The following is a 26,349-nucleotide window of genomic DNA, read 5'->3' as shown; positions in this document are numbered from 1 at the left end:
TCCAGCACAGAAAAACTACTGTGCTAATTAATATTATTTAGTTCAACCATGAGCTGCAAACACTGTAAATAAAAGACAAGGGCGTTATAGTTCTGGATCATATTTTTTTATTGAAAATGTACATCAATGGAATCAAACTAAAGTAAGATATTTAATTATTTGTAGTGTGGGAGAGTTTTTGACTACAAGAGGTGATGACTGATACTAGAAAAATGTATGGCATTTTTTGACACCAAAATGTTACTTTACACTCAGAGAGTCACGTCCAAAGGTCATAGGTAATAAACAACAAGTCTCCACTTCAATACACAAAATATATCCTTATAAATTATACAAATGCATCAGTATACTTTTAATACTCCCATCTGGTTTTCAGTTCAACTCCATCTTATACTAAGATTTGGCAAAGGGAGTTGAAAACATAGGACAGAGCAAATATACATTAATAAAATGCACCATTTGAAGAAAAACAGCAATGTAGTTGAAATAGACTGCAAAATTGAATTATTAGGGGATAAAAACAAGCAAGTCAAAAGTCAAAGATCACAGCAGTAATGAAATAAAAAGATGCATGCAAAAACAAAACAAAATAGAACAGGCTTGTGAATATTAAAGCACAATGTGTAACAAAAGGCCATTACATGTGACCTCCATGGTATTTAACAGCGACATGTAAACATGGGCACCATCAAATGAAGTGCTAAGTAGAAATATTGCTTTGGATTTTTCATGAGTATGACTCTTAATTTAATTGTAATGTTCATAAAATCAGAGAGCAGGAGATATACATTTTTAACTGAATAGATTTAAGAAAAACAACGTGATAACTCATTATATCCATAACACATTACACATAGTGCATTAAGTGCTTCTGTCCTTGATGAGTTTCGTTTTCAAATAAGCTTTGATGTTTCATCTAATCCCTTATAAGGAATAGTTAGAAATGTTTAAAGTAGGCTTGAGGCACTTATACACAGTCAGTTTATTACCTACAGATGTTGGTCGGCACACCCCTACATTTGAGAAACAGACAGTTCGAACACTGAAGCAAAGCATGAACAGCTCTGGACATGGCAACAGCAAAACACTTTTTTGCCCCCTTACGTGTCGCTATATTTAGAATATTTTTGATAATTCTTTAGATCCATACTTAACAAATTCACACATCAACATACTAACTGGTTGAGGCAGCGATAGACCATCGACACCAATGTCAATGGAGTCTGGTGGAGAGTGCATAAATGTATTAAACAACATCAGTTCCCAGTCAGCAATGGCTGTCTGACTACAAGTAAAATCGATGTAAATTGGTGGCTAAAATAGTGCCTCTGTCCACAGCAGTACATTGCTTAGGTTTATTTTGAATGTAACTGTGTTTCTCCAAACTGGAGACGTGTATGTACTGTAGGTAATACACCGAGTTAGGAGAAGTACTTAATGAAACCCAACTTAAAAACATCCAAACTCTCCTTTTAATGTACACATGTACTTATAATCCTATTGAAAAGACAAATGCATAGTGCAAGATCAAATAATGATTTCACCTATGAGTCCTGCAAATGTGTGAACCCCAGCTTTTATTTACTACAAGAGTCTCTTTATATACATTAAGACATTAAAGATTGAAACTGTGCCCGGTTCCCAACCAGCGTGGGTTTAGAGCTTCAATAGGTGGTCAGAAATACCATGCCAGTCCACATAAGGCCATATTCAACAAAAAGAGATGCGATGGGGAGAATAAAAAAGGGTTGATACAGCGAGGAAAAAACTGGAAGAGGTAAAGGGTGCTTAGTTCTTGCCGAAGCTGCAATCCCCTCTTCAGGTGGTCAAGAGAGATTAAAAGAAGCTAAAGAGACAAAGAGAGAGAAAGCCAGCAGTTAGAGAGGTGGAAAAGCAGAAAAACAAAAATCATGGGTCAGGTTTTAGATTTAGAAGTTCATCTAATATCAGGTAGAAAATGTTTGATTATCACAATACAAAATTAGGTGGTAAAAATCCCTGGGATAATAGTTGTTAAAACAAAAATATTAAGCATAACATCCCGAGTTATTATTGTGATTATATTGTGCCCACTAGTGATTGTCTTTTCCTCTGTGGTACATTTGAATGAGAAAAAGTGTTAATAATTATCCAAATATGCCAATAAATAAACAAGTGCACCAAATCAAGTGGAAAAAGTGTTAGTCACATCAAAACACAAACAGTGCACATATAAACAAAAGCAAAAAGGCACAAGAAGCAAGAATTAGATTGCTGGGGGTGAGGTTAGAGCTGCAGCGAAACACACATGAATTCATATGATAGCAGAGCAGGTAATGATTAAGAAACCCTGAAGCCCGGGGTCCACAAAGCCGCTGGTCACATTTGAGGTACTCAGTACCCACAAAGGCCGCTCCCTCAGCAAAGCTTGAGGGCTGAGGAGCTACTCAGTGCAGAGCCAGGGATTACTGCGAAGGAAAGTGAAACCACACACACCAGTGAGCCGAGGATTAGGAGAGGCTCTTTCTCTCGATGTATTTTGACCCTGGAATCATGAGGACAGGGTGCAGGAATGTCTTGAATCCAAGACTGTGTTCTCTTTCAAGAGACAATAATAGCAACCTTGAAGTGGTGAAAAACAAGCAATAACTGATCAGATCAATGAATTTCCTGTCTCGATTTAGAGAGTATTAATGTCTCCAATTTACAAACATCAACTGAAAAGCCTCATTATGCAAATCAAGCATTCCCACTTTCCCCATTTGGTCTCCTACGTTACAGCAATATTTGTCATACACAATGATTATGGCCACAGTTGTTATATTTGGTGAAAAATTGGCCTTTATTTCTTTAAAGATAATATTTGTTTTGTGTGTAACACTGATACAAACAACAGTGGTCCCTGCAGGACAATGTGAACATCATGAAGATCGACTTTCAAATGTGCCTTCAATAGTAAGTAAAGTAAAAAAGAAAGTTACAATTGCACTGACAACATTAATATATATATACCTTAAAAAACATCACATTTGGGTATTCAAAAAGTGCAAATGTGAAAGCTAATACATGTATGCACGTAACACATGACAATAAATGAGGTATGGGAGAAGTGGCAAAGAGATTAGGCTCACTAACTACTCATGCATCTGGGTAGAGTGAAACAGCTTCAGCACAGGGACAAAAATAATAAAAACAATTATTTAATTCTTACTCATTTAAGTCTATATTGCTGAGGGAATTATAAGTAACCTTTAAAGTTATATTCCTCATTATTGTCATGAAATCAAATCCCTTTTTTAGAACTTGTTATGCATTCAATCAGGACTACAATCTTAAGGATCTTATAACTTGAAATTAATAACAAATAATCTATGTCAAAAATAACCACCAAATGTATGGTATATGCCGCAACAAACACCCCCAAAAATGTGTGTGTTTATTATGCAATTATGTGTGTATATGCCTCAAAATGTGAACACTAGGGGGAAAATAAATATCACCCAAAATGTTCCAGTGAACTTTTCTGTTGTTGTCCGCCCTGAGCTGGATCTGAAGCCAATGACTAAATGATTTAAAGTATTTTGGTAATTGTTGTTTGCAAGGTCAAGACAAGTAATCACTTAGATGATTGTCCTTTTATCTAAAGATGGATCAACATTAACCTAATCCATCCTCCAATCAGATCTTTGACCACTGTACTCTCCCTGCCCTCTGACTGTTTCACTTTACCCTCAACACATTTCTGCCCATCACAAAGGTAGTCATGTATGTTAATATGTTTTTAAAAGCTCACTCCATCATGCAATTAATCTTTTAATACAAAACAAACATGGAATGCATTATTTTGTAAATGTTTATAAAAAGACAAGCTAAATAACGGCTTGTATAAACAATATACCACACAAGCATCATTCAGCAAAATAAACACAGAGTGATGTCAAACTGATAGCAATGCCCAGCGTCTTCCAGAGAGCAGGGGGAGGGGGGGGGGGGCATGTGGAGGGTTGAATTATGGGGGTTGGGTGAGGGTGAGGCGGGGGGAAGGATGGGGCTCTGTAAAAAAGATGATGGGGTGGAAACTCATTCACAGCAGGACGGCCACAAGGGAGCACTTTTTCTACAGGAATCCTAAGCTGGAAATGAGAGAGAAGGGCTGTTAATGCTTCCTTTGAGTTAAATCATCAACACTGTTTCACATGGGTGACATCACATCAACTTTAGTGACCAGATTCGAGCAGATCGTGCTTTCAAGGCAGCTCAAAAAAAAGTTTAGAAGTTAGGGTGGCAGTACAGTCATCTATTTCTTTGAATCGTTTTGGTTTTTGTAGAGGTTTTGTCCCGCCTGAGCTTTAAACAATGTGTCTGATTGTCTTCCTCATCAAACAGCAGCTTGTTTGCATCTATTTTAACAGTCCTGAGCAGCTTGAGGAGTTTACAGATTGCAAGACAGATGTCTTTGTTCTGTTCGACCCTCCCCAGCGGTTGAGTCTCAACAACATCTCCCCTCTGTGGATTTGGCTTATGTATCCACTCAAGGAGGAGGGTCGTCATATGGCTGCGAGATCAACAAAACATGTCATCTCCACAAACAGCGATGGGCCCTGAGGGTGTTTGCTGCTCTGCTGTGACCTCACTTCAGCATTCAATGGCTCTTTGTGTGATGGCTGTGCGAGTGGGAAAGGCCATTGGAGAGCCACAAAAAAGACACTGTTGTGGGTTTTGAGAGGCAGATGGGGCAGTATATCAAATGGGTGTGTGGGGATCTAATAAACCGGATTATTTAGGAGGCAGCACAAGGACGGTAAACACTGCCAGCTCAAGGATATGATTGACACAGATGTTAGCAAGGATATGCTTTAGGCCCGCAACTCTCACATACCTGAATAGCTGTGCCCATTTATCATATTGTAGCACATTTAGATAACTTCAAATATTACATTAAATGCATTTCATTTAGATAATAGTTTGGAAAAAAGTTCATTTGATTGTAATTAAATGCTTAAATATAGCCTGTTCTAAATGTAGGCCAGATGCAGGAAGTCAGAGTCAATGAAGGAAAAAAATGGAGAGTATCTGCAGAATAGATTAACTCCTCAGACACTTGGTAGTGTAGGAACGTTCCCAGTTTGAGGACCTTTTACAGGATTCCTGATGTCTAAGGCAAGTCAAATTAAATACTTTGTTATGCTACTTTAAATGAAATGTAAGACCAATTCTACAATAACATTTAAGAAAAAAATGTTAGGGACAATGTCAGAAAAATCAAATCCTTAAAACCTACTTTCCACGTCTAAGACTTGATTTATCAAATGTTATATCAATTAAGTCGTTATTCCTACATAAATGCATTTTAGGAGTTTATAAGAATATTTGACATTATATCTTTATTCATGTACTTGTCAGAAATTAAAGTTTAATATCTTTTTTAGTTATATTTCGTAGGTGGTGTCTTACCAGAAAAGATGCCCCATGCAGCATGCAGCAAGTAGGAGGAGTTAACTGGAAAACATTATGGATGCAACATAGGTGACACATGCACTCACAGGACAGATTTACAAGCACTCATCAATATCTGTGTCAACTGGGAACTGAAGAAAACGCTGACAGATAAACAAACATTATCTGTGTTAACGCTTGAAGTGAAAGTCAGTTTTAACCAGTGTACCACAGACAAAGTGGCACAGCGGCCCCATTAGGAAGAGAAAATGTATCCAGGCAGAGCTCATAAAGAAAAGAAGTGGCTGTGAAGAAAAAAAATTAACAACAGGGAAGAAAAAAGAAAGCAACAAGAACCTTCTCAGTGCAAGTGTCTTCTTCCTTTTTTAACAGGCACGTCGTCACATCAGCTTCAACACAAAACCAGCAGTTGATTACCAACAGGAAGGGAGCCACAGACATAGACCTCAACCACACAAAAACACTTCTGGCTTCCAACACTGACAAACATGTTGCGACAAACAGTCTCGTACTCTCATGGCATAATGAAACTATTGATATAGTGTTGGAAGGAACAAAGTTAATGTCAGGGAAACAACATTGAAAGTTAATACTCTAGATTCATTGAAACCAGAGGAGTGGCCACTGTCAAATAGTTTCCACTTAAACAATTATGAACTTTGATGTGACCCTTTCAAGCTAATGGAACTGTCAAGTAATTGTTGACAGAGATGCTATAAAGTCATTTACACAGATCTGTTCAAGGGGGGTTTCATTTCATGATAATGATTTCTGACTGTTGGCTATTGTTCAACTATTTAGATGAGGATAGGGAGTCATTTCCACCAGTCTCTCCCCTTCTCTGCTCCTCGTAATTTTCCACAATGGTGATAAATTATGAATTCTGGTCAGCTCTCTTAGCGAGGAATTCAATGCTTAACATATTCTCCGTTATTATATAGAGGGCAAACTGGAGCACTCCTCTGCCTTGAGCTTAACCCGAGCCTTTAACTACTCTGAAGCATTAAATTATGCAAATATAAAGCGGATTATTAACGAGTGCTGACAAAGAAACCACTAAGCGTTTAGTGATATTAGAGGAACAGACGGAAATGAAGTTCTGTCTGCATAAAGTCGAATTAATGAGTTTGCATTTCTGTCAGGATCAAGCTACACATTTCCGTCTACTGCACAACATAAAGACCCCAAAGGCTTTACAACAAACAACTTCTCACATAGTGGCAGCTATATTTATGTACTTGTTTTGGCAAATGATCAACATTATGAAAGGTCAATGTAATAACATGTGGTATTGTTCGTCACGGCTCCATAGCATCCAGACTTTTCAATCCTGAAACCACTGGAGGTGGTCTGAAGCCCCTAACATGTACAGAGAGATGTGAGGAAGGCACAGGAAGAAGAGAACAATACTTACTTTTTCCTCTCTTTGTCCCTCTTGAGTGTGGTGGAGCCCCCTGCCTGCTGGGCCTGGTTCTGCAAGAGCTCTGCGGCAGTCTTTTTCTGTTTGAACATGTTGAGCTCGTCGTCCAGGGACTTCCTCTTGTCCTCCACTTTCTTCTTCTCGTCCTGGTGGAGCTTCTTCAGACGGTCAAACTTCTCGTGCAGCTATCGTGAGACAAACAATGCTTTTAGGTTATTAAATGCAAAGGCAGAAACTTCCCTTAACAAGTGATGAACATGATGATGAAAGGACGCACCTCTTTCTCGGCTTCTTTGAGCTCAGCCTCCTTCTCTTTCACTCTTTGGACAAACATCTGTCTCATTTCTTCCTCCTTTTTCTGCAGTTCCCCCATGAACTCGTTCCTCTTCGCTTCATATGTCTCCTGCAGACTGACAAAGGAAAAAGGGAGTACAACAATTAATAAACAGACAAAGACAACAAGACACAGACTGATACAATCTTGCAAAGGTAAAAAAGTTTCAATGATATATGGATGCAGAAAAATGCAAAATTAAAAAAGCGAGCAGTAAGCAGAGGTCCAGCTGTTTGGGAGCGGTCTCCTCTCCAGTCGTACCTGAAGGGCTTGCTGTCAGGGTCCGTGTCCTTGAAGCCCATCTCCTCCAGTTTGCAGCGGCGGTACAGCTCATAGTGGCGGGTGTGAGTCTGCTCTCGCAGGTCCTCCATGTTCACTCTGATCAGCATTTCCCGCAGCTTGACGAAGTCACAGTGATTCTCATTTTCCACTGTGAAAGACACACATCATAGTGAGTGACAAAAAAGTGCTTCACTCAACATGGTATCCTATTCATTATGTATTATGCAATAGTGTGAGAGGTGCAAACAGATACTACTAGAGCTGCTGTGATAGGCTGGCTTTTGATAAGTCAATCTATAGAAATGAATGTAAACATTTCAGAAAATGCAGTTTTAGCCTCACAAAAAACAGCTTTTTAATTCATATTAAACGGAATCACTGTGGGTTTTGGACTTACAAAATAGAAATGTAAAGACTTCCCCCTTGGACTTGCAAAATTATTTCCAGACATTTTATAGACCAAACTATTAAATAATAAAAAATGAAGCAGATGAATCGCTAGCTACCATAGGAAATTGAGCCTTATATATCTCTAGCATCACATAACATTTAGATTTAAAACAAATAACCCTAATGAATTATAACTTGGGAGTATTTTCCAGAACAGAATAGTGTTCCTGTCCTGTGGCTCGTCTATTGATTGTGTTACTGGACTGAACTCCACACCCCCCTCAGATCGTGTGACACCATGTGAGTTCACTATGCACGCACACATTCACTCAGTAAATAGATCCAATGACAAATAAAGCCTCTGGACAGAAATATCATACAGAGCAGTTTGTAAGTATTAGATTTCCTTGATTTTTGCTGCATGTAAAACGGAACACTGAATGTGAGGTAAAAGTGTTGACTTTCAGCTTTAGGGCCGTTTTTGGAAATGATAGCCCTATTTACCCTCAGAGGTTATGTATAGAAAGGGATATGCTTTCAACACAGATCTATAGATGTGAAATTAAAACCCCAGAAGTAACGCTTAATCAAATGACAATGAACCTCATGTGCAACTAGATATTTGAAAGCTTAAGGGCACATACAGTAAGTGTGATGTTTCAGATCTACACTCCATCTATTTGCAATACATTACACACAATACCAAATCAAAGAAACATTTTAAGCGACATAATATGTGTTCATTTGCAGGAGTTAATAGCTGCTAAATGAGGTTATATAACTGCAGCAGCTCTGACGAGAGGCAGCGCGCTCTCATTTCCTGTGCAGGATGTGACCTCAGCTTACCCTGCACGGTCCCCCAGGGGTACTGCCGGGCCTTCACCATCTTGTTCCCAATCTTCACTTCCTCCGTGCTCCCCACCACGGCAAATGGCAAATGGCTCTGTGGAGCAGACGGAAAAGCATTGTTGGTACTCCGTGAAACACCTGAGAGCTGAGCAGGATCTCTCAAGTTCTCCCCACAAAACAAACAAAACTGCACATTTACATGCTGCTGTTCTGCTTTGATTACATCTCTGCTTACAAGTTATTACACTAAAGTCCATCTTATTCGTACATGTTAACTTACGTACACGTTTTTCTAAGCAGCATTATATCACAAAGGGAAAAGAGAGAAACACGTGTTATATTTATTATATAACTCGACCATTAGGAGCCTATTTTTACACACGGCAAGAAGCAGCTCAGAGAGGAAGGCTGACTTCTATATCAGAACAGGGTCAGGATCAGATCATACAACAGCCCAGAGGCAGCATACTAACACAATCAGTTGGGTAGGCCTTTGCACAGATCAGCAAACAGTTAAGGGAGCCTCGGCTCATCTGTCAGTGACCGAGGCTCGTTCCCACACAGCAGCTTCCTGCAGAGTGAGCGGGCTGATTGTGCCGCTCTGAACAAACTCCTCCCAGCATGAGGCGGCTTCCTGAATGCCTGAGCACACACAGAGGAGGTCTGTCCTGATTCTACATCACATGCTGTTCTTGCCGGTAAAGCAAAACGGAATCTATAGTAAACACTGTTAAAAGCGAAAAGAAGTATGATACAGAAATCAGTCCATTAACACAGCCATGGTCAGGTGGACTTGATTGTGCGAGATTTCATATTGTTAGATAATAATAAAGATTGGGTCAAACAGCATCTCAAAAAATGTTCACATCATCTGATTGTTTGTGTCTTATTGTGTAAGTGTTTATGTTTCTGTTTGTTATACAAAATAAAATATTGCCCAGGGTGAAAGTAAAAATCCCCCTTGGACAAGAAGAAGAAATGTATTTTAACACCCGTTTGTCTTGGAATTAAATGTGTGAACGCACAGAATGGATAGATATATATTTATGGTCAATCAGAAAATAATGTATTCTTAAGGAATTTTTATTAATGTATCTTCCGTACTTCTGTGTTTATTCAATGAGATGAGCCTGTGTAAAACATGTGATGTAGTTTTTGAGCCTTACGTTCATGGTGGAGTTGATCTCTGCCACAGACTCGTCGTCAGTGGGGAACTGGTAGATCTGCACCCCGTTGCTCACCAGCTCGCTGGTGATTTTGAGTTTAAACTTGGCCAGCTCGCTCTTGGAGATGGCGTCCGACTTGGCAACGATTGGGATAATGTTGACCTGAGGTTGAGAAATAAGAAAGAATTTGGTTTGTTTTCTGAACAGGAAAGAATACACAGCAAACACATACATCAAACTATCAATTAACAACACAATAAAGTATGGCAGTCTCAAAAGGACCCTAAGAATGTTATACTTATCATGTCCTACCCCCTTTTTAATATGTATGTATACTTTAAACTTAACGTTATACATAAGTACTTTGACACAATGACAAGGTGGTGCAGACAACACTTTCAGATGGGCAGCCTATAAATAGATGTCTTTCTGTCAATTTTTGCAAACGCCATTAATTAAGTTCAAATATAGAAAGTAGTGGATGTATTCTACAAAAAGGGCCAAAAGATCAAAGCCATTGCAAATCAGATAAAGCTGGTCTTTTAGAAGTAGTAGCCTCAGCTGAACAGCATTCAGGTTTAGTAACGGAATACAAAACACAGATAACTATTTATTTTTGTGTTTTCAATCACTGTTTGCCAAGGATTGTAAAACATATTTAAATTAAAATGTCCTTAAGGAATGGGTACTGAACATCTCTTCACCATTCAACACATCACAGTACCTCTATCTAGCTCCAGGCCTTTGTGGATTGCAGACAATTACACATTCTTAAGAACAGAGTTATAAGCAGAGCAGCAAATGGAGCAGAAGGCTTCCATCTCCTGCTCCATATCACTTAAAAGCTCTCCAAACATGGTGTTTTTAATAGAATGATTTCAACAGCAAGTATGCTATCCGGGAAACAGGAAATGGGTCATTCTAATTGCTGATAGAAAAAATGAGACTTTCCCTCCCACCCAACTATTTTCTACGAGTCCTGTCGCCCACACAATCCCACAGTATTAGCTCTCCAGCTGTGGGCCCCTTTAACTAACAACACAGCTCACGGGCATTTGAACAAGTAAAACTTAACAGCACCCCTGAGTGTAGTAAGGATTCAGCTTGGTCGTGGACACTTTAGTAGAGTATTGTTTCAGCCCCCCCCCTCCCTTAGGTGGATGTGTACACAGGGGAGGATGCTTTCTGGATCACGCTGTTGTGAGCACTCGCCAGAGGGATCAGCTGCTCTGGCAAACACTGAGCCGACTCTTTCTACAGAAGCCAGGAGGTCCATGCAAATAAGCTACTGTGGAAAGACCCTCACACAAAAAACGAGGATGCAGTCACTGAGCTGAGTGGTTTCACAGCTGACCTACACCGCCGCAGTAACAAGACCAGAGCCAATTAGCATGCAGGCAGATGGCCTAGAAAGACTTCATGACCCATGACTAGAGTAGATAGATAAAATGCGACACACACCAACGCAGTGGCAAAGGCTTTACCTACAGTATATCTTTGACATTTTACAGTAGGTCTGTTTATGTTTCTTAAGCATTACAATAGTAATTTCTTAGCATCATGCTGCTGCAGTGCAACTATCCCTTTCCTTTTACGCTCAAATTGAAAGTGGGTCTCTGAAAAGTTATCCCCTGGCTTAAAAAATATGGCAGATTCTACTGGAAACTTAAATGCATAAAAATGTCTTCTTGCTGATAATGATAATCGTTTTAGGAAGTGAAGCAAGGCTCACCTTGCTATCAAGTTTCTTCATAGTCACCAAGTCCAGGGATTTGAGCGAGTGTCCCGTGGGTGCTATAAAATAAAGACACGCGTGGATGCGTGTGTCGTGGTAGCTGTGTAGCGTGCGCTTGATTTTCAGCTCCTCTTGTAGATACGCTTCAAACTGGGCATCGATGAACTCCACGATAGACTTGTAGCTGTCAGAAAAAGAAGAAACAGGGAGGGTTTTTTTTAGCATACCTTATTTGCTTTGGATACACTGCTACATTATCTCATATATTTTCCTATTACTCAACAATACCAAAACATTTCACACTTGACTGGAAAAGGACACACTGACCCCTTTTTTGGGTTCCCTGCCCCCAAAATCCCATATGTGCCTTAAATGTTTAAGCATTCAGGCAACGCTCGTCAATTGGACTTCTATACATCAAGCTTTTAAAATTGTTCTCAGGGATGCAAAAAACACAATGTTTTCTTCTAGAGTATAACAATTAATATAACAAATGTTTATTCATTTTCAATTAATAGACTTATACAATAACATTTGTTTAAATATTATCTGAAAAAGAGGGCAAAGGAAAGGATACATGCTATAGAAAATGGCAGAGAAAGAGGTTTGACCCCAAACTTTAAGGAGTCCAGGAAGCTTTACCCCTCCCAACACACACACAAACAAACACACAAACACAGACACAGAGAAACACACAGCTTGTGTACATACCAGAGGGCCTTCTGCCAGGGGCAGTTCTCATGGCAATGAGAATGTGCATGTGCAAACTGCAGTAAGTCTAAGTTACTTCCTTTATGATTTGCATTTTGATACTAAACAAACTGTGAAACCTGGAAATATCCATAGCCTTCCTATTACAGAGAGCTTACAGAGTTGGAGCTCACATAACATCTCACCCTGAACTGACCTCAGCAGCAGAGATAGCATTTAGGTTGTGGATTGTAAGCTCGGTTCAGTATTTTATGTTTGATGAAATAGTTTCAGACCTATTTCTACAGCAGTCTTGTTTAAATACTTGGAAAAAATAACAATATCTTATTCGTGTTGTAGAAATGTACAACAAAACTGCTGAGGAAACGGAAATGGGGACCAGACTTGACATTTTTTGGGTATAATTTAATCAGGATCAGGACTGAATGAAACCTGAGCTCCAAAAATGTTCAGAGCTCTCACAGATTCATTGTATGTGAGGAATTTAGTCGGCACGATCAAGTGTGGATTTTGGTTACTGCTCACAAAGAGTCTGTCAGGAAGAGAAAGAATCCAGTGTTCTTTGATCAAACCTCAAACTGGGGCCATGTGTCCAGTACCATTTACCTGTCCTCTTTGTTGATTTGGTCTCCGAATCCCACCGTGTTGACGACGGTGAGTTTGAGGCGCACGTTACTCTCCTGGAGCTCGTAAGTGTTGGACTTCAGCGTGACTCCCGGCTGGTTGTGCTGGGTGGGCTCGCCCTCAAACTTGGTGTTGAACAACGTGTCCATGAGGGTGGACTTCCCCAGACCCGTCTCACCTAGAAAACACAGAGAAAATGCCTCATGTTACTGGGAACGCAGAGACATTGATTAAGTTTTCCTTCACACTAAAATGTGTACTTCAACTCCACTAACACGGCAATATCTATCATTTTGAAAGATACACAGCGTCTAGAGTATTGATCAAAAATCTAAATACATTAACAGTTACTTGTGAACTGATAAAAAAATTTAAAAAGGCAAGAAACAAGCAATTTTATATGGGAAATGTTTCTAATAGACACCTTTGTGAGGCACTTTTTATTAGTGTCTATCCCTTTACCCTGCATCCTTCAAAATTAACAGATATTTAATAATCTTGACACATGGTCAGCTTCGGATTAATTTAACCCTAAACTCACTTTGATTGCAGTTCAAAAAATGCATTGATTTTGTTTGTTTTTCTTGTGTAGCATAAATAGAATACAATTGCATTCTGTTGCAACCCAGTGTTGTAGAATGACAATAAATGATACTTGAAGAACTCTCAACTGCTACTTATCAAGTGATAAAGTAGATTACATTTGACATTTTGAAGATGCTCCAAGCTAAACATATAATTTTCAAAATAGCAGAAGGAGAGGCTTGTTATCTACTGATGAATCCTAACATCCATTTACTTTGAGAGGCAGTCAGATGACTCAGATTCAGAGCTCCCTGTGTAAGAAATTCTATTTTTATTCATCTGAGCCTGACCTACAGTCTAAGCATGTTAGCCTATTTTAATAGGATATCTCTGTATGATCCAAATCTTATCGTTCCTTCATAATCCACAGAAACTGATGCATCAACGGTCACTTTGCCTGTTTCTGACCTCAGTTTTAGTCAGTCTCTCATGCTGAAGGCAATTTGGCAACCTAGAAACTAAGGGGTAAACAGGAAAGAGTTGCAAACCAATCCTCAATAACTAACCATGTGCAGTAATGCCAATCATCTTTTAGCCCAACGGAAACAAACATCTCCACGTCTTTGATTCCCTCTTTGAAATTTAAACCACAACCAAATTATACAAAACACAAGATCACTTGTCTTTGCCTCAAGCAATGCTTGTACTACTTTGAACCGCTGCACTTGTGAGTCACACAATAGCATTTGCTGTCTACAACAAATGCTTTTCTTAGTGTATAGCATCATTTTTGGTTCCATATTCTGGACTGGTTTGTACTTATATTTCTCAAGAGAGCTTAGACATCCTGGTGGTATTACCACCAAATAAATATGGTTTGTTTAAATTATGAGTAACACATTGTTGTTTGCTTTTTTGCCTTTCACCCATACACAGAAATAAACACCACAAAATAGCTTCAGCTTGGAGGCAAGTCAAAACCATGCCACTAGAAATGCCCACCAGGCATTTCCTTTCATGAAAATCTTTAAAGACACACATTGTAGTTATGTAACTAGACCTCTAAATAGGAATACATCCTAAAATAGATAGCATACAGGGTCTTAGAACCCAAATTGTCATGTTTGCTACTGCTGGTAGTAAAACTGTAGCATCACCAGAAATGTGATCTACAAAATATCCGTCTAGAGTTCAGTGTGTTGGTGACATGCCTTCCTCTCTGTGTAGACTAACATTAGAAGGTGTAATTGGGAAAAACAAACCAAAATGTGGGGAAAAAAACATGTACTTTTCCATTGCTGCTTGGCAATTTGATGTGCCACTGAAACAACATAATTCCAAATAACAAATATAGTTGGACTGTGTGTGGCAGGCAGTAATGCAATGTTTCCTAAACATCTGAAGTTCTAACCAGCACTCATTTATACACATAAAGGGGGAAAATATAAGCAAAGCTTCGTATTATCCACAACACACTGAAATGAAACAGCACCAAAAATGGCCATAAAGTTTTATCAACGCCTACCAACGCCATCTTCAACACAAACTGAATCATCGCTCGCAAAAAGCTCAGGTTTAGTGAGGGACTGTTGAATTAGATTTCATTAGTTGTATTTGAGTGCATCTAATAAAAAGGTACCCGAGTGTATTTGACAGAATAATCCAAGCACTTATTGAAGCCGAACTGACTTGTCCATATAAAACATCTCAGGCACCATTTCTCAGTGTTCTCACAAATCCAACAAAAGGCTTGCTCTGTATAGTGTGACAGCCATACTGATACAAAAAATGTACACTTAAATTAAATAATGAAGTTCCTATCTTAACCCAGAGCATCTTACTCATCATGGCAGCGAATGCTGACTTGCCCGAAGGAATCTAAGCGCATCAAATACTGAGCAACATGCTTTGCATCTTGTGGGAAAGCCTGACTTTCAGTGAAGCAAATAAGTAGTCTTTTAGCCCAAGGAGAAAGAGAGAGAGAGTAAAAGCATTTCCACGCATGACATACTCACCAACACAGAGGATGTTGAAGCAGAATCCGTGGTTGACAGATTTATTGACCAACTGGTCAGGCATGCTATCAAAGCCGACATGGCCTGCCAGAGGGACAGTGCGAGCACCTTCACCCTAAAATAAAAGGAAATCAACAACATCATGTCACTGACATTGCATTAATTTGCCTTGTTACGGCACTGTGTTCTCATTACTGTACAAATACACAGACTTCTATTTAACACTTTATAATGAACATTTACAACTCTGTAAATGGTTGTTAAGTGGATAAATAACAACTTATTTAAAAAACATTTGTATTTCCTCGTAACCACACGTTCCACCATATTTGCTCTACATTTTTTAGTCTGATTTCAGGTGCAATGTTGCTCACTTCCTGTTTGCTGAGCAGTAACTTTCTTCCCACAGACGAGACAGTTCGAAACCACAATGTACATATATGGAAAGGCATTGTCGTATGTGTCAAGATAATTGAAAAAACAAAACAGAAAGCTTTGACAATAAATATATAACTTAAAGCTGATCGAGTCAAGTTAATACAGCTAGCTTTTTTGGTTTTTGAGGTTTCACTTTGACTTGAACCCTTAAACTCCATATTTTTGGCCAGTTGCACTTCCCTTTCAATCTACTTTACTCTGTTTGTCCACAGTCTATCTCTGGACCAGAGTGACACCAAACACCAATGTGTAAAAGCACTGTTGTTACATGTGTGTGTGGGCGGGTGGCTGCTGGTGAGTATCTCAATCCCTGCGAATCTCATTTCTGCAGCCCACGTCTGCATTATGAGGTGCAGGAAAGCAAAGAATTTAGATTATATGGCAAAGCAAGAGCTCTAAACCAGCTAAACCTCAGCCAACCAGCCATTATGTGGCTTAGCGTAACACACTGTTGCTTTCCAATGTGGCTTTGACAGGAAAACATTCCGTTTGCGGGTCAGTTTAAAATAAACGGGTCAAACTGATGCTACTGGACAGTTGTGGATTATTTGGATAGTTAAAATTGGGTTTAAACAGCTATGGGAGTATTTGGGAAACTGGGGGTATTGTGACTAAACAAACAGCATTTCCTCTTCAGCTGCAAGTGCAACATTCCTGAAACCTTTCCTGCTTTTTAAAACACTCACAGCCAAGTTACACACAGAAGGTTTTCTCAATCATTTTCATTTTGTGTGGCCACAATGGAAATCAAAGTGCAAAACCTTGCTATTCTGGGCACTTTTTTTGGTGTAGAGGCTTTCTTTTCCACTTAAATAAAAGAAACGAGCACACTTTACACAATATTGTAAAATTGCACGGACTAAATGCATATAACTGGCTCCGTTTTGTCCATGTTTTCTATGAATATAAGACAACGCCCGAATGAAAGTTAACGGGACTTGCATGAAACAACATAACGGAAATGAGCACCGTAGCTGAGCTGAAATGGGGGCGTTAAGAATGAATGGCCTACTACCGATGGATTTATTATCAGTTAGCTAATAAGGGGTCTACTACAAAGTATTTAACACAGTACATTCAACAAAACACCATTTTGTTTGAAAGGTATGTTAAGCTCATCAGCACAGGATATCTGTAGGCGTTAGCTTATAACAATGTAAATACCTGAATGAATATATTTCAAAGAATGCAACGAATGAGCAGGCCTTACTTTAAAACCGGATATACTTAGAGATTTAGAAACGCACCATCAGATTTGTGATGGATAACCGCCAACATATGTCGTTTCATTAGCAACGTTACATTCAATTTGGGTTTCAATAAAACCACGAAACACGGATGATAGCTTGCGTTTACCTATTCCAAATTAAATTCTCCCTCGTAACGCTAAAATTATATATTTCATATCATATAGGCCAGCAAAGAAATAACAGAGATTTATGTTCATAGTGACAATGGCACCCAGAGTAAAATGAGGCTACTCACCGCTTGCCTTGCTATCTCAGTTGACGCCATGGTGGTAGCTGCTAGGTGGAGGACGGAACATCTACTACTCTCTGTTAGCAGAGGAAGCTGCAACGTTCAAGTTACACCGAAAGATGGCCTACTGGGAATGTACCATTGTTCAAAGGGATATTTTGCAATTATACTATAATATGATGACAGGGCTCACATTGGGTGTTATTTAAATATTACAATTATAAACAATCCGCCTCGTTTTTTTAATATAGAAGTCAATTTAATATGATTTTTAAAAAGCACTGCCCACTGATCTCCCCCACAGAAGGTCGTAATGGTGTCGTCCAGTGCGAATGGCAGTGAACCACAGTCAATGAACGTTACAAACGGTTTTAATTACTTTGTGGTTAGTGTGAAAAAACTCTCAGTATTACAATTTTTTCATATGACTTTAAAATATTAACAACATACATATAAGAAGTTCCACCTTATGATTATTTATCAACCTTTATTTAATCCATATGTAGTGCAAATTATTTTGTTGGTAACGCCCATTCAAATCCTCTGTGCTACATCGACCAATAGAAAGAAGGCAGCGAATTTAAAAAGGAGCCGCGGTCACTCAGAATCTACGACCAGATCAATATCATAACAACTCCGAGGTTCGAGAGCTAAAGCAGCAACCGAAGACGCTAACCACACCGAGGTAACGTTAATGCTAACACCTGTATATCAACGTTACTGTTGCGTCTTTTGTTAACACTTTTACGTTTTAGAAAAGGGATAATGAAAATAAGATGCCTAACGCAAGCTAACTAACTAAGCTAAACTAACTGTCTTACATTTAGCTCAAGAATAGTTCAATAACTTGACCTCAATAAGTAAAACCGAAGGTTAATCGACGTTAACCTTTATTAGCTGCCTGTCATGTGGCACTATGTTGGCTAGTTATGGTTAAATGTGACCATTTTAAGTAAGCTAATTATTGTTAGCATAGTGATTGTTATGTTTGCAAAGGTTGTATGTAACGTTTCCATGAGAAAAACAAATAAAACTAAGTTTGATTTTATTGAGCTTAATACAGAACAATCATGAAGATGTAGAGTGAAGTGTTACATGAAAAACGGAATATTTAGGTAGGCAGACGTAGACAGCCAACTTGCCAAACGAGAGTCAGTGTCGTTCATTAATGGTAGCTACATCTGTTAAGTGCTGTAACACTGCCATATTGGCTATTATTTGCAGTACACTTTACTATTCCTAAATGTTGTCAGTCAGATGCCGAGTAAACACAGCCACAGGGACTACTAGAACTAGTTATGATTTCACAGGACCTGATCCCCTGATGCATCGTTTTCAAGATAAAGAGCCAAGCCTTGGTGTTTGTGTAAATATGACTACAATTGATATCGATATTGTTTACCATGTTCTTCTGCTGATAACATTACCTCACTGATTCGGCTCCAAAAGCATTAATGATGGTTTTGTTCCAAGTGTCCCATTAGCCTGCACTTGCAAAAAATAGCCATGTGAAGGCAGCAATGTTACCTATGCTCCTCTTGCTATGTGTCGAATGTCTGCCACAGCAGAGTCTCTTCCATGGTGATACATTATGTCATGCAGTAGCTAATATCAGATTGTGTTTTCAGATACAATGGCCCATATAATCTTTGCCGAGCGTGAAATGGCAAGTCTTCATCCGCCTACACTGAAGATGCGCCAGCGGATTCAGTCTGCTCCAGGTATGAGTGCCAACCTTGTGATTTTTGAAGATTTGTCTTTCTTCTAGCAGTAATATTGATCCGTATAGAAACATGCTTTAATATTTTTGCCTTTCCCCCCCCCCCAACTAGAACAAATTGGATGTTTAATGACTGCCAACAGTTTAATCACGCCAAGTCGTCGCAAAGCTTTTGGTGCTGTGAACCAAAAAATCTCAACCCCTGCTAGAAACACACGAGAGACGAAAACCCTAAAACCACAGGTTGGAATAAACGACAGTTACAATTTCAGAAAGTACTCGGGCTATCTTGTGTTTAATGCCTCAAACAACACGTGTGTTGACACAATCTTTTGTTCCCTACAGGAAACCAAAGTCAAGCATGCTTCAGAACAGAAGACCAAAGTGGAGGACTATGCAGAAATTGAAAAGTGCATCCCTTATGACCCGCTAGGTAATTAACACTTTCATCACTGACAGTTTTGTTAGAGTTTATTCATTTTTGGTATAAAAGTCAGAGTTCATAGATCATCCTCACCACCTCACAATCAGAACGGACTTTCTGTGTAAATCACTGCATAATCAGATTAGCTTTGATTCCTTGAGTCCAATAATAGTTCCCTCAGGACTCGGCAGGACTCGGCTCTTTGAGGCCCATCTGTACATAAGAAAAATGCACATGTCACATGTTAATGGGTCAACATGTATAATGTTCATTTCCCCCATGCGGTTGCTGTGTTACAGTTTTGAAATGTGTATTTGAAAAAAGTTGTGTTTTTTTTTTTTCCTCCAGAGTTTGAGAGGTACAGCATACCCGAGGACTTGATTCCTCTCGGTAGCTTTGCTCTGCCTGGTCTGGCCCGTTTCCCACAGGCTCCAGACCTGTTTGAGGAGGACTTTATTGAGATTGCCCCACTTCCAAACCTGTCTCCTGTAAAAATGCCAAATCGTTCAGGTATTGACTTCACATCTATATTTATGGATTCAAAAACATGAGCATTGGTCAATGTTAAATTCTCTGAAGCACAGGGTGGATACAATGTTATCACAGTATATGTAATTTCATGCCATAACTGAAATCTGTTTATTAATGAAAGTGCAGATTGTTTTGGCTAAAGCATCACATTTTAATAATTTACTAGTGTATGCACTCCAAATAGTAGGCTTCGGGCAACATTATCTCCCGTGAATGGGAAAGCTTTTAATGGCAACATGCAGCATTGAATAAGCTACAATTGTCTAGCAGGTGTAGCCATTAAGTATGGTGCACACGTTTAAAACTACAGGTATCATTAACCTGCTGTATGATTAACTTTGCTGTATTTTCCCCTCTCCAGATTATTTCCCCTCTCCAGACGATTGCTCGGCACTGGACGCTTTTCTACAAACACTTGATGAGCTGACGGTTGAACTTCCTTCAGAATCTTTTACTGACTAAATGTTGATGCGTGTTTTTGTTATGACTACATTTTTACTGAAATAAAAGTTTTTATCTGTCCCTTTTACCTCTTATATTTGCTGAACAGCGTTGTTTTTAATAATGGGTGACTGGCTGGTTAAGTGTCAAGGGAGTAACAATGTTTTTACTTCCTGCTTTTGAAGTCCATCAGTGGTCACATGTGAGGCAGTCTCCCTATTGGTGTAGCCTGAGATTAGAATGAACTTTGTCTCAGTTCCTCTTGTAAAGGAAAAGAGGATATCAACTTGGCTCTATAGCTTGAGAAATCCTTAAACCATAAATCCATATTTTGTGTCTTCACCCACTACACTGGAAGGGGAATACTAAGGTTTAATGGTCAATACAATTGGACGGACTTTGGACACAGGTGAGTGGGGGGAGCCGGATACACAGAGTAAAACTGATTGGTATATCGTACTGAAGGAATGCATTCTTCCTGTTGTGTGTATATACTTTCAAATGAGGAACTTGACTTAATGTTAAGACTATTAGAATTACATGCCTGGGTGTTGAGACATGAGTTTATAGGCCTACATATATTAATACCGTTTCCTCCCATGACAGGAATGAGTAGAGGGAAACTGATATCTTCGGGGTGTGTTGTCTAAAATAAAGGAAGTAGCGTTGAGCTCACTCGGGCAGCATGAATGAGGGCAGATCGGGTGAAGCTGGCCGTGGACCAGCGGTCAGTAACACCGACACCCACGGCAGCCGGAGGTCCAGACAGGGCAGCGTTGTGGAGCGACTCTCTCGGTATGGCATGCAGGTCATGCCCAGCGCTTTCCAGCGTAGGTCGCGGCTGCAGAGGCAGCTGGAGGTCACTGACAGCTGCGAGCCGGGGGCACACCAGAGGGAGGCTCCGGAGAGAAGCTCTCTCACACCCGCTATGCGTAAGAAATACCTGAAAGAGTTGCTTTTGAGCAACCCGTCGCACAGCGGGCTGAGCAGCGTGCTTTCACAGACCTACAGTGTGTGTTCCGAGCAGGACGCCGCAGACTGGGCTCTGTATTTGATGGAGCACGCCTGGATGTTGTCTGCAGTGGAGGGGAACTATGAAACCCTCCTGGAGTTCATCTCCGAGGACCCCTATCTGTTGACCAGGAGGGATTTCATCAGCGGGTACTCGGTGCTGCATTGGCTGGCCAAGAGAGGACAGGACGAGATTCTGCTCAAACTTTTGCGGTTCGCACAAGATGCGGGGATCCCGGTGAACGTGAATGTGCGGGGCAGCGGCGGGCTGACCCCGCTGCATGTGGCCAGCCAGCACAGACACTTCATGGTCATCAAGCTGCTGGTCGGAGCCTTCAGTGCCAACGTAGATGCCATGGACTACAATGGGAAGAGAGCCTGGCAGTATCTGCCGGGAGACGCCCCGCCGGAGATGAAGGAGCTGCTGGGGACCTGGGATGACGAGCACGGCTGCGGAGGATGTGCACAAAATGTCAACAACAACAGCGCTGGCGCAATGAACTTGACCGCATATGATGAGGTCGATCATGGGGAGACAGATGATATGCACTCCTTCGACCGGACTAAGAGGGGGGGCAGCTGGGGGTTTGGCTCTCTAAGGAAGCTGCTACCATCCTTTTCATTTCTTGGAAACAAAAGCTGAGTGTTTGACACAGGCCTTCAAATATGTGAATTATTTTACATTCTCTTCAATTTCCAGTCTAATGAAGCAAACATTCTGCCTATATCTGTAAAAGTCTTAGAGTAGGCTACTTAAGAGTATTCATCAAAATGCTCATTATAGGGCGTGTTGCTTTAAATCAACATGTATTACTCGTTTTAATATTTAGTTTTACAGATTTCCTTATCCGTTGAATGTTTGATGAACAGTGATCCAAAAAGGGATAACCATTTTCAAATATTTGTCAATGACTTTAAATACTTTCACCTCATGCCTTTAAATGCAACTGCTCATTTGTACACCATGTCACCTACTGTGACGAGGGGGTCACCAAATAGATATGGCTTGTCTTATGTGATCACTGCACTATTTTGACAATACTTAGTATAGGGCATCAATGTTTCTATTTACACTCACGGAAAAGCATCCATTTGATGTACTGCACTTCAATGATTGTGGCAACTCACTGAACTAATAAAGCCTACTGCCTGTACAGAGCCTTTTTCTAAACATTTCTTGCTGCCGACCCAGCACTGCTTGTAACAACTAGATGTTCCTGTTCACTGATGTGGCACATTTTTCCCTCAGTTTTACCACTTGTGTAAACATTTCATCGTAGGTCTTGCTACTAGATTACACTTCTTAAATAGCATTGCTGTCTCTGGCACAAGCAACAAAGTCAGAGTTCAGATTCTAACCAACTAGAAATAACTACGATCTCCCATAAAAAACACGATTCAGAAGTATTTGCTGCTGTGGTCAAGGGTGAAACCCCTTCACAGAGCCCCTCTTCTGCAGAATGTGTCAGTATTACCACTCCCCATGTGATGTTTTCTCAAAACACTCAGCCTGTAAATGGATTAGAAAAAGATGAACCAAAGCCTTATATCAAGTTTGATCAGATGTTTTATTGTCAAACATGAGCATAACCAGAGTATATGTAAAAAACGTCGGCTGCTCCAGATAACATGGCTCCCCCGGTGCTCAGGCCCAGCAGCTGGAGGTCCTGGCAGATGTTGGGATGGAGGGAGGCTGGGATCCACGGTCCCCCATGTCTACAAGCCAAGCTTGGTCCTCCTCCAGTGTCTCCTCTTGGAATTGTACCTGAAATTCAACATCAAAAGCAGGAGGTTAGCAGTGTTCAAGTACTTGTGTATCATACAAATATCCATTTATTAGTGGATTAAAGGCTGCAACCAGTGATTATTTTCATTTGAAATGTATCTGCCAATATTTACAGATCTGTGCAGTGTAACATTTTCAGAATTGTATTGTAGTCTAAAATCACCTAACAGTATACCAGGATTCGCATTTCAAATTAGAAACAGTCAAATGAAGGGTGGGTTCAGTTGAAGCTATGCAAAATATGTTGATGCTGCTCCGATTTCAAAAGGCCACCACCCTGACAACTGAGTGATAGTTATAAATTAACCTCTGAGGTCATATTTACATGCATCATTTATTTTCACTTGGACCAAATTATTGTAGCCATTATGCGTGCTTGTTCCATACAAGACATTTTGGAAATCTACCAGGTGAACATGTGGACAGATCAGCCATTTGGGACAAAGTGAATGTTCAGCTACAGAGCTTCCTCATCACCACCATGGTGAGCTGGAATCAGGGCTCTGCAGCAGAGATACTCTCAGCAGGAATAATGACAACACTCTAATGAAATAGAGTGCTGCAATTGCAGACCTGCTTTACATGACATGAAGTTCCTGCTTCTAACCTGCATTAGCCAGCCAGTTATGCATCTCTCTGCACTTAGGGATGAGACAGCTCAACACTTAAGAGTGATTTTAAAACAATTTATAATATAATAAATACAGAACACACAACAACCTCTCATACAGGACATCTGCTACACCTTTGGAGGATATTTGTCCTATTTTACTCTTCCTTTGAATGCTTAGTAAACTTTACTGTTGAAGTTATAAGGTGATTATAAACATCCAAGTATGATGCAGAATTCAGTAAATCAGCCTCTTAAATGCATCCATTACAGCTTAAACTGAAATGTACTAGCTTGAAGATATTGCATTAGTATATTTGGACGACATTTACGTGACTTCAACTTCTGTCATCTTACTAATGACTGAACATTAGTTGTAACGTATTAGATGGGTTTATTTCATCCAACTGTAGAATACATAAGGCGTACCAATTAACCTCACAAGAAAATAAATAAAGTAAGGTAATGCTACATGAGGAACTGTATAGCACTTATGTAGTGGTAGTATCATTACTTATAAATATTGAGTGTAAGGCCTAGGTATACATTATTCAGTGTACCATTATGCTAATATAAAAGCAGTTTAGCGGCCTTTAAAGTAGTGCAGCAATTATAAGTTGACGAATGGAGTAACAAAAAAAATAGCCAAATATTTTTAAAATATTCAATGCAAAACAGATTAGGCAGTTTCAGCTACATGGATGTTTTTAGAAATAATGTGACTATTGTTTGGTTTTGACTGACAACCACTTAATGGCTCCATCTTTGAGGAAGTTTCCCCCCCCCCCCATCAATTTCAGTTGCAACCCAGAATGAAGTATGGTAGCTATTATCAAATGTTTGATATTTGTTGAGCATGGTATGTTAAAACTTACATCAATGCAAGATAGATGTACCCAATACACTCGCTAAGTGTAAAGAAGTGAATTGCTGTGACCTCACAATGACTACAAATCCACTTCCATACGGCGCGTCCACATGTACAGACCATACGCTTTTCCACCCTCACAAAACATGATGCACAGTATACAAAAACACACGATAATCTCACCTGATCTTGTTTCCAGTCTTCATTCTGATCCACTGAGGAATGGGCCTGTTCTGTTTCTGCTTCTTGGCGAGGAAGCGCTTGATCCTAAACGTCTTGTGGGACGACTGGAAAAACAACAAAGGTCGCCATTAACACCACGTCAACACATTTTTACAAACCAATGATGCATGTCTAAAACTTTAAATAAATCTTAAAATACTATAAGAAAGCATCTAGCATGTCCAAAGGAAGTTAAAGCTAACATGCGTAGCTCAACAGAGTGGGTACCGGCTAGCATCTTTTAGCAGCCCTTTTAAGTCATCATATAAAATATTTTTAGAGAACATACAGCTCTATGAGGTACCCGTGATACATCTATTAATCACACAACATATTGGTGCAGGTTTACAAGGGCTGTAGAAGAGGATGTTTAACGATTTTGCATTTACCATTTTGCCCACAATCCTTTCCCGAACTATGGCGGTGGTCGAAGAGAAAGACGGATGTAGCGTCAGGGCTTTTATCCAATCAGCGCGCGCCGAACGGGCTGAACGTTCTACAGACAGCGACACCAGGCGGAGGGGATGTTTACCTGCATCTCAGGGCCTTCAGGCATGATGCGTGTTTACAGCATGGACTCTGGCTTGTGTTGGAGATGTTGCAACCTGTTGCATTCATTCTACAGAGTTTATGTTACAAGCTGATGGATAGGCAAGATATTCACATGAAAATATAATGTTTGTGCCAAGGTAACCTGATGTGCTGAAAAGTTTCACCTCTTGTTCAGAGTTTATGAACAATTTATAAATGGTGAAAATAAAATATTGCTATTTACTATGTGCCGGGTATTGCAATTTTGTTTAGCTATGTATAATATGGCATATATTCTGTAACATGTAAATTATATTCTATAAATACAAATGTATCTGTTTATTTAATTGTCCTTGTTTCCTCTTTTCACCCTAATTTATGTCTGTAATATTTGAATTTGTGATGCATTTCACACCCTATGTATGTATGTTTTTCCTTTTATAAAACAGTTATATATCATTATATGCTGAGGTATATGTTCTATCCTTAGTACTTTATCTGATACTTAGTTATTCTTCTACTACTATAGGATGTTACTCGTCTAGTTACTCATTACTTTACAAATAATTCATATGAATAGCTAATAGAAATATATACTATAGATAGGACTTCATAAAACTATTTTAAGTAGTTTGTGGCTGCTTTTATGAAATTGTATTGCACATTTGTTTGTGTACCACTGAAATACATCACCACCTAAAGCAGGATCTGCATTTAAGGTCATTTTGTGTTCATGAGGGAGGTGCATTTGTGAAATCTAGTTCTTAAACTATGGATATTTCAAATAATGAAATCAAATCA

The 26,349-nt window shown here is 39.6% G+C and overlaps 4 protein-coding genes and 1 non-coding gene across 10 annotated transcripts; 2 read left to right on the top strand and 3 right to left on the bottom strand.

Moving 5' to 3' along the window:
* Positions 1-84: 84 nt before the first annotated feature.
* Positions 85-17,440, bottom strand: sept6 (septin 6). Of its 6 annotated transcripts, none has more exons than XR_004556418.1 (11): positions 17,411-17,440; positions 15,488-15,602; positions 12,930-13,125; positions 11,610-11,796; positions 9,878-10,039; positions 8,709-8,805; positions 7,452-7,620; positions 7,134-7,266; positions 6,851-7,041; positions 5,434-5,825; positions 2,798-4,112 (listed from the first exon to the last, which is right to left on the bottom strand). XR_004556418.1 is itself a non-coding variant. In XM_034136257.1 (11 exons), exons 1-10 carry the CDS (start codon positions 17,438-17,440, stop codon positions 5,822-5,824), a joined length of 1,284 nt encoding a protein of 427 aa, XP_033992148.1. In that variant the 3' UTR covers positions 2,798-4,112; positions 5,773-5,821. The 6 variants fall into 6 exon arrangements, 5 of the variants coding, with proteins under 5 accessions (XP_033992118.1, XP_033992129.1, XP_033992148.1 ...); XM_034136257.1 differs by having other exon boundaries at positions 5,773-5,825; XM_034136242.1 differs by having other exon boundaries at positions 5,434-5,478.
* Positions 17,441-17,973: 533 nt separating this feature from the next.
* pttg1 (PTTG1 regulator of sister chromatid separation, securin) lies at positions 17,974-20,615 on the top strand. The gene is made up of 6 exons (XM_034136279.1): positions 17,974-18,089; positions 19,033-19,125; positions 19,237-19,367; positions 19,470-19,557; positions 19,897-20,058; positions 20,441-20,615. Exons 2-6 carry the CDS (start codon positions 19,038-19,040, stop codon positions 20,539-20,541), a joined length of 570 nt encoding a protein of 189 aa, XP_033992170.1. The 5' UTR covers positions 17,974-18,089; positions 19,033-19,037; the 3' UTR covers positions 20,542-20,615.
* A 94-nt stretch (positions 20,616-20,709) lies between these two features.
* On the top strand, positions 20,710-22,685 carry sowahd (sosondowah ankyrin repeat domain family d). The gene is made up of 2 exons (XM_034136269.1): positions 20,710-20,929; positions 21,127-22,685. Exon 2 carries the CDS (start codon positions 21,206-21,208, stop codon positions 22,172-22,174), a length of 969 nt encoding a protein of 322 aa, XP_033992160.1. The 5' UTR covers positions 20,710-20,929; positions 21,127-21,205; the 3' UTR covers positions 22,175-22,685.
* Positions 22,686-23,080: 395 nt separating this feature from the next.
* Positions 23,081-25,515, bottom strand: rpl39 (ribosomal protein L39). The gene is made up of 3 exons (XM_034138347.1): positions 25,407-25,515; positions 24,979-25,082; positions 23,081-23,296 (listed from the first exon to the last, which is right to left on the bottom strand). Exons 1-3 carry the CDS (start codon positions 25,407-25,409, stop codon positions 23,248-23,250), a joined length of 156 nt encoding a protein of 51 aa, XP_033994238.1. The 5' UTR covers positions 25,410-25,515; the 3' UTR covers positions 23,081-23,247.
* Positions 23,766-23,897, bottom strand: LOC117489682. The gene has a single exon (XR_004556614.1). It is a non-coding gene; the product is annotated as a small nucleolar RNA SNORA69 (small nucleolar RNA).
* Positions 25,516-26,349: the final 834 nt, after the last annotated feature.

This window comes from Trematomus bernacchii, unplaced genomic scaffold, assembly GCF_902827165.1.
Source record: "Trematomus bernacchii unplaced genomic scaffold, fTreBer1.1, whole genome shotgun sequence".
Lineage (NCBI taxonomy): Eukaryota > Metazoa > Chordata > Actinopteri > Perciformes > Nototheniidae > Trematomus > Trematomus bernacchii.
This window is presented reverse-complemented; position numbering and strand designations above follow the sequence as displayed.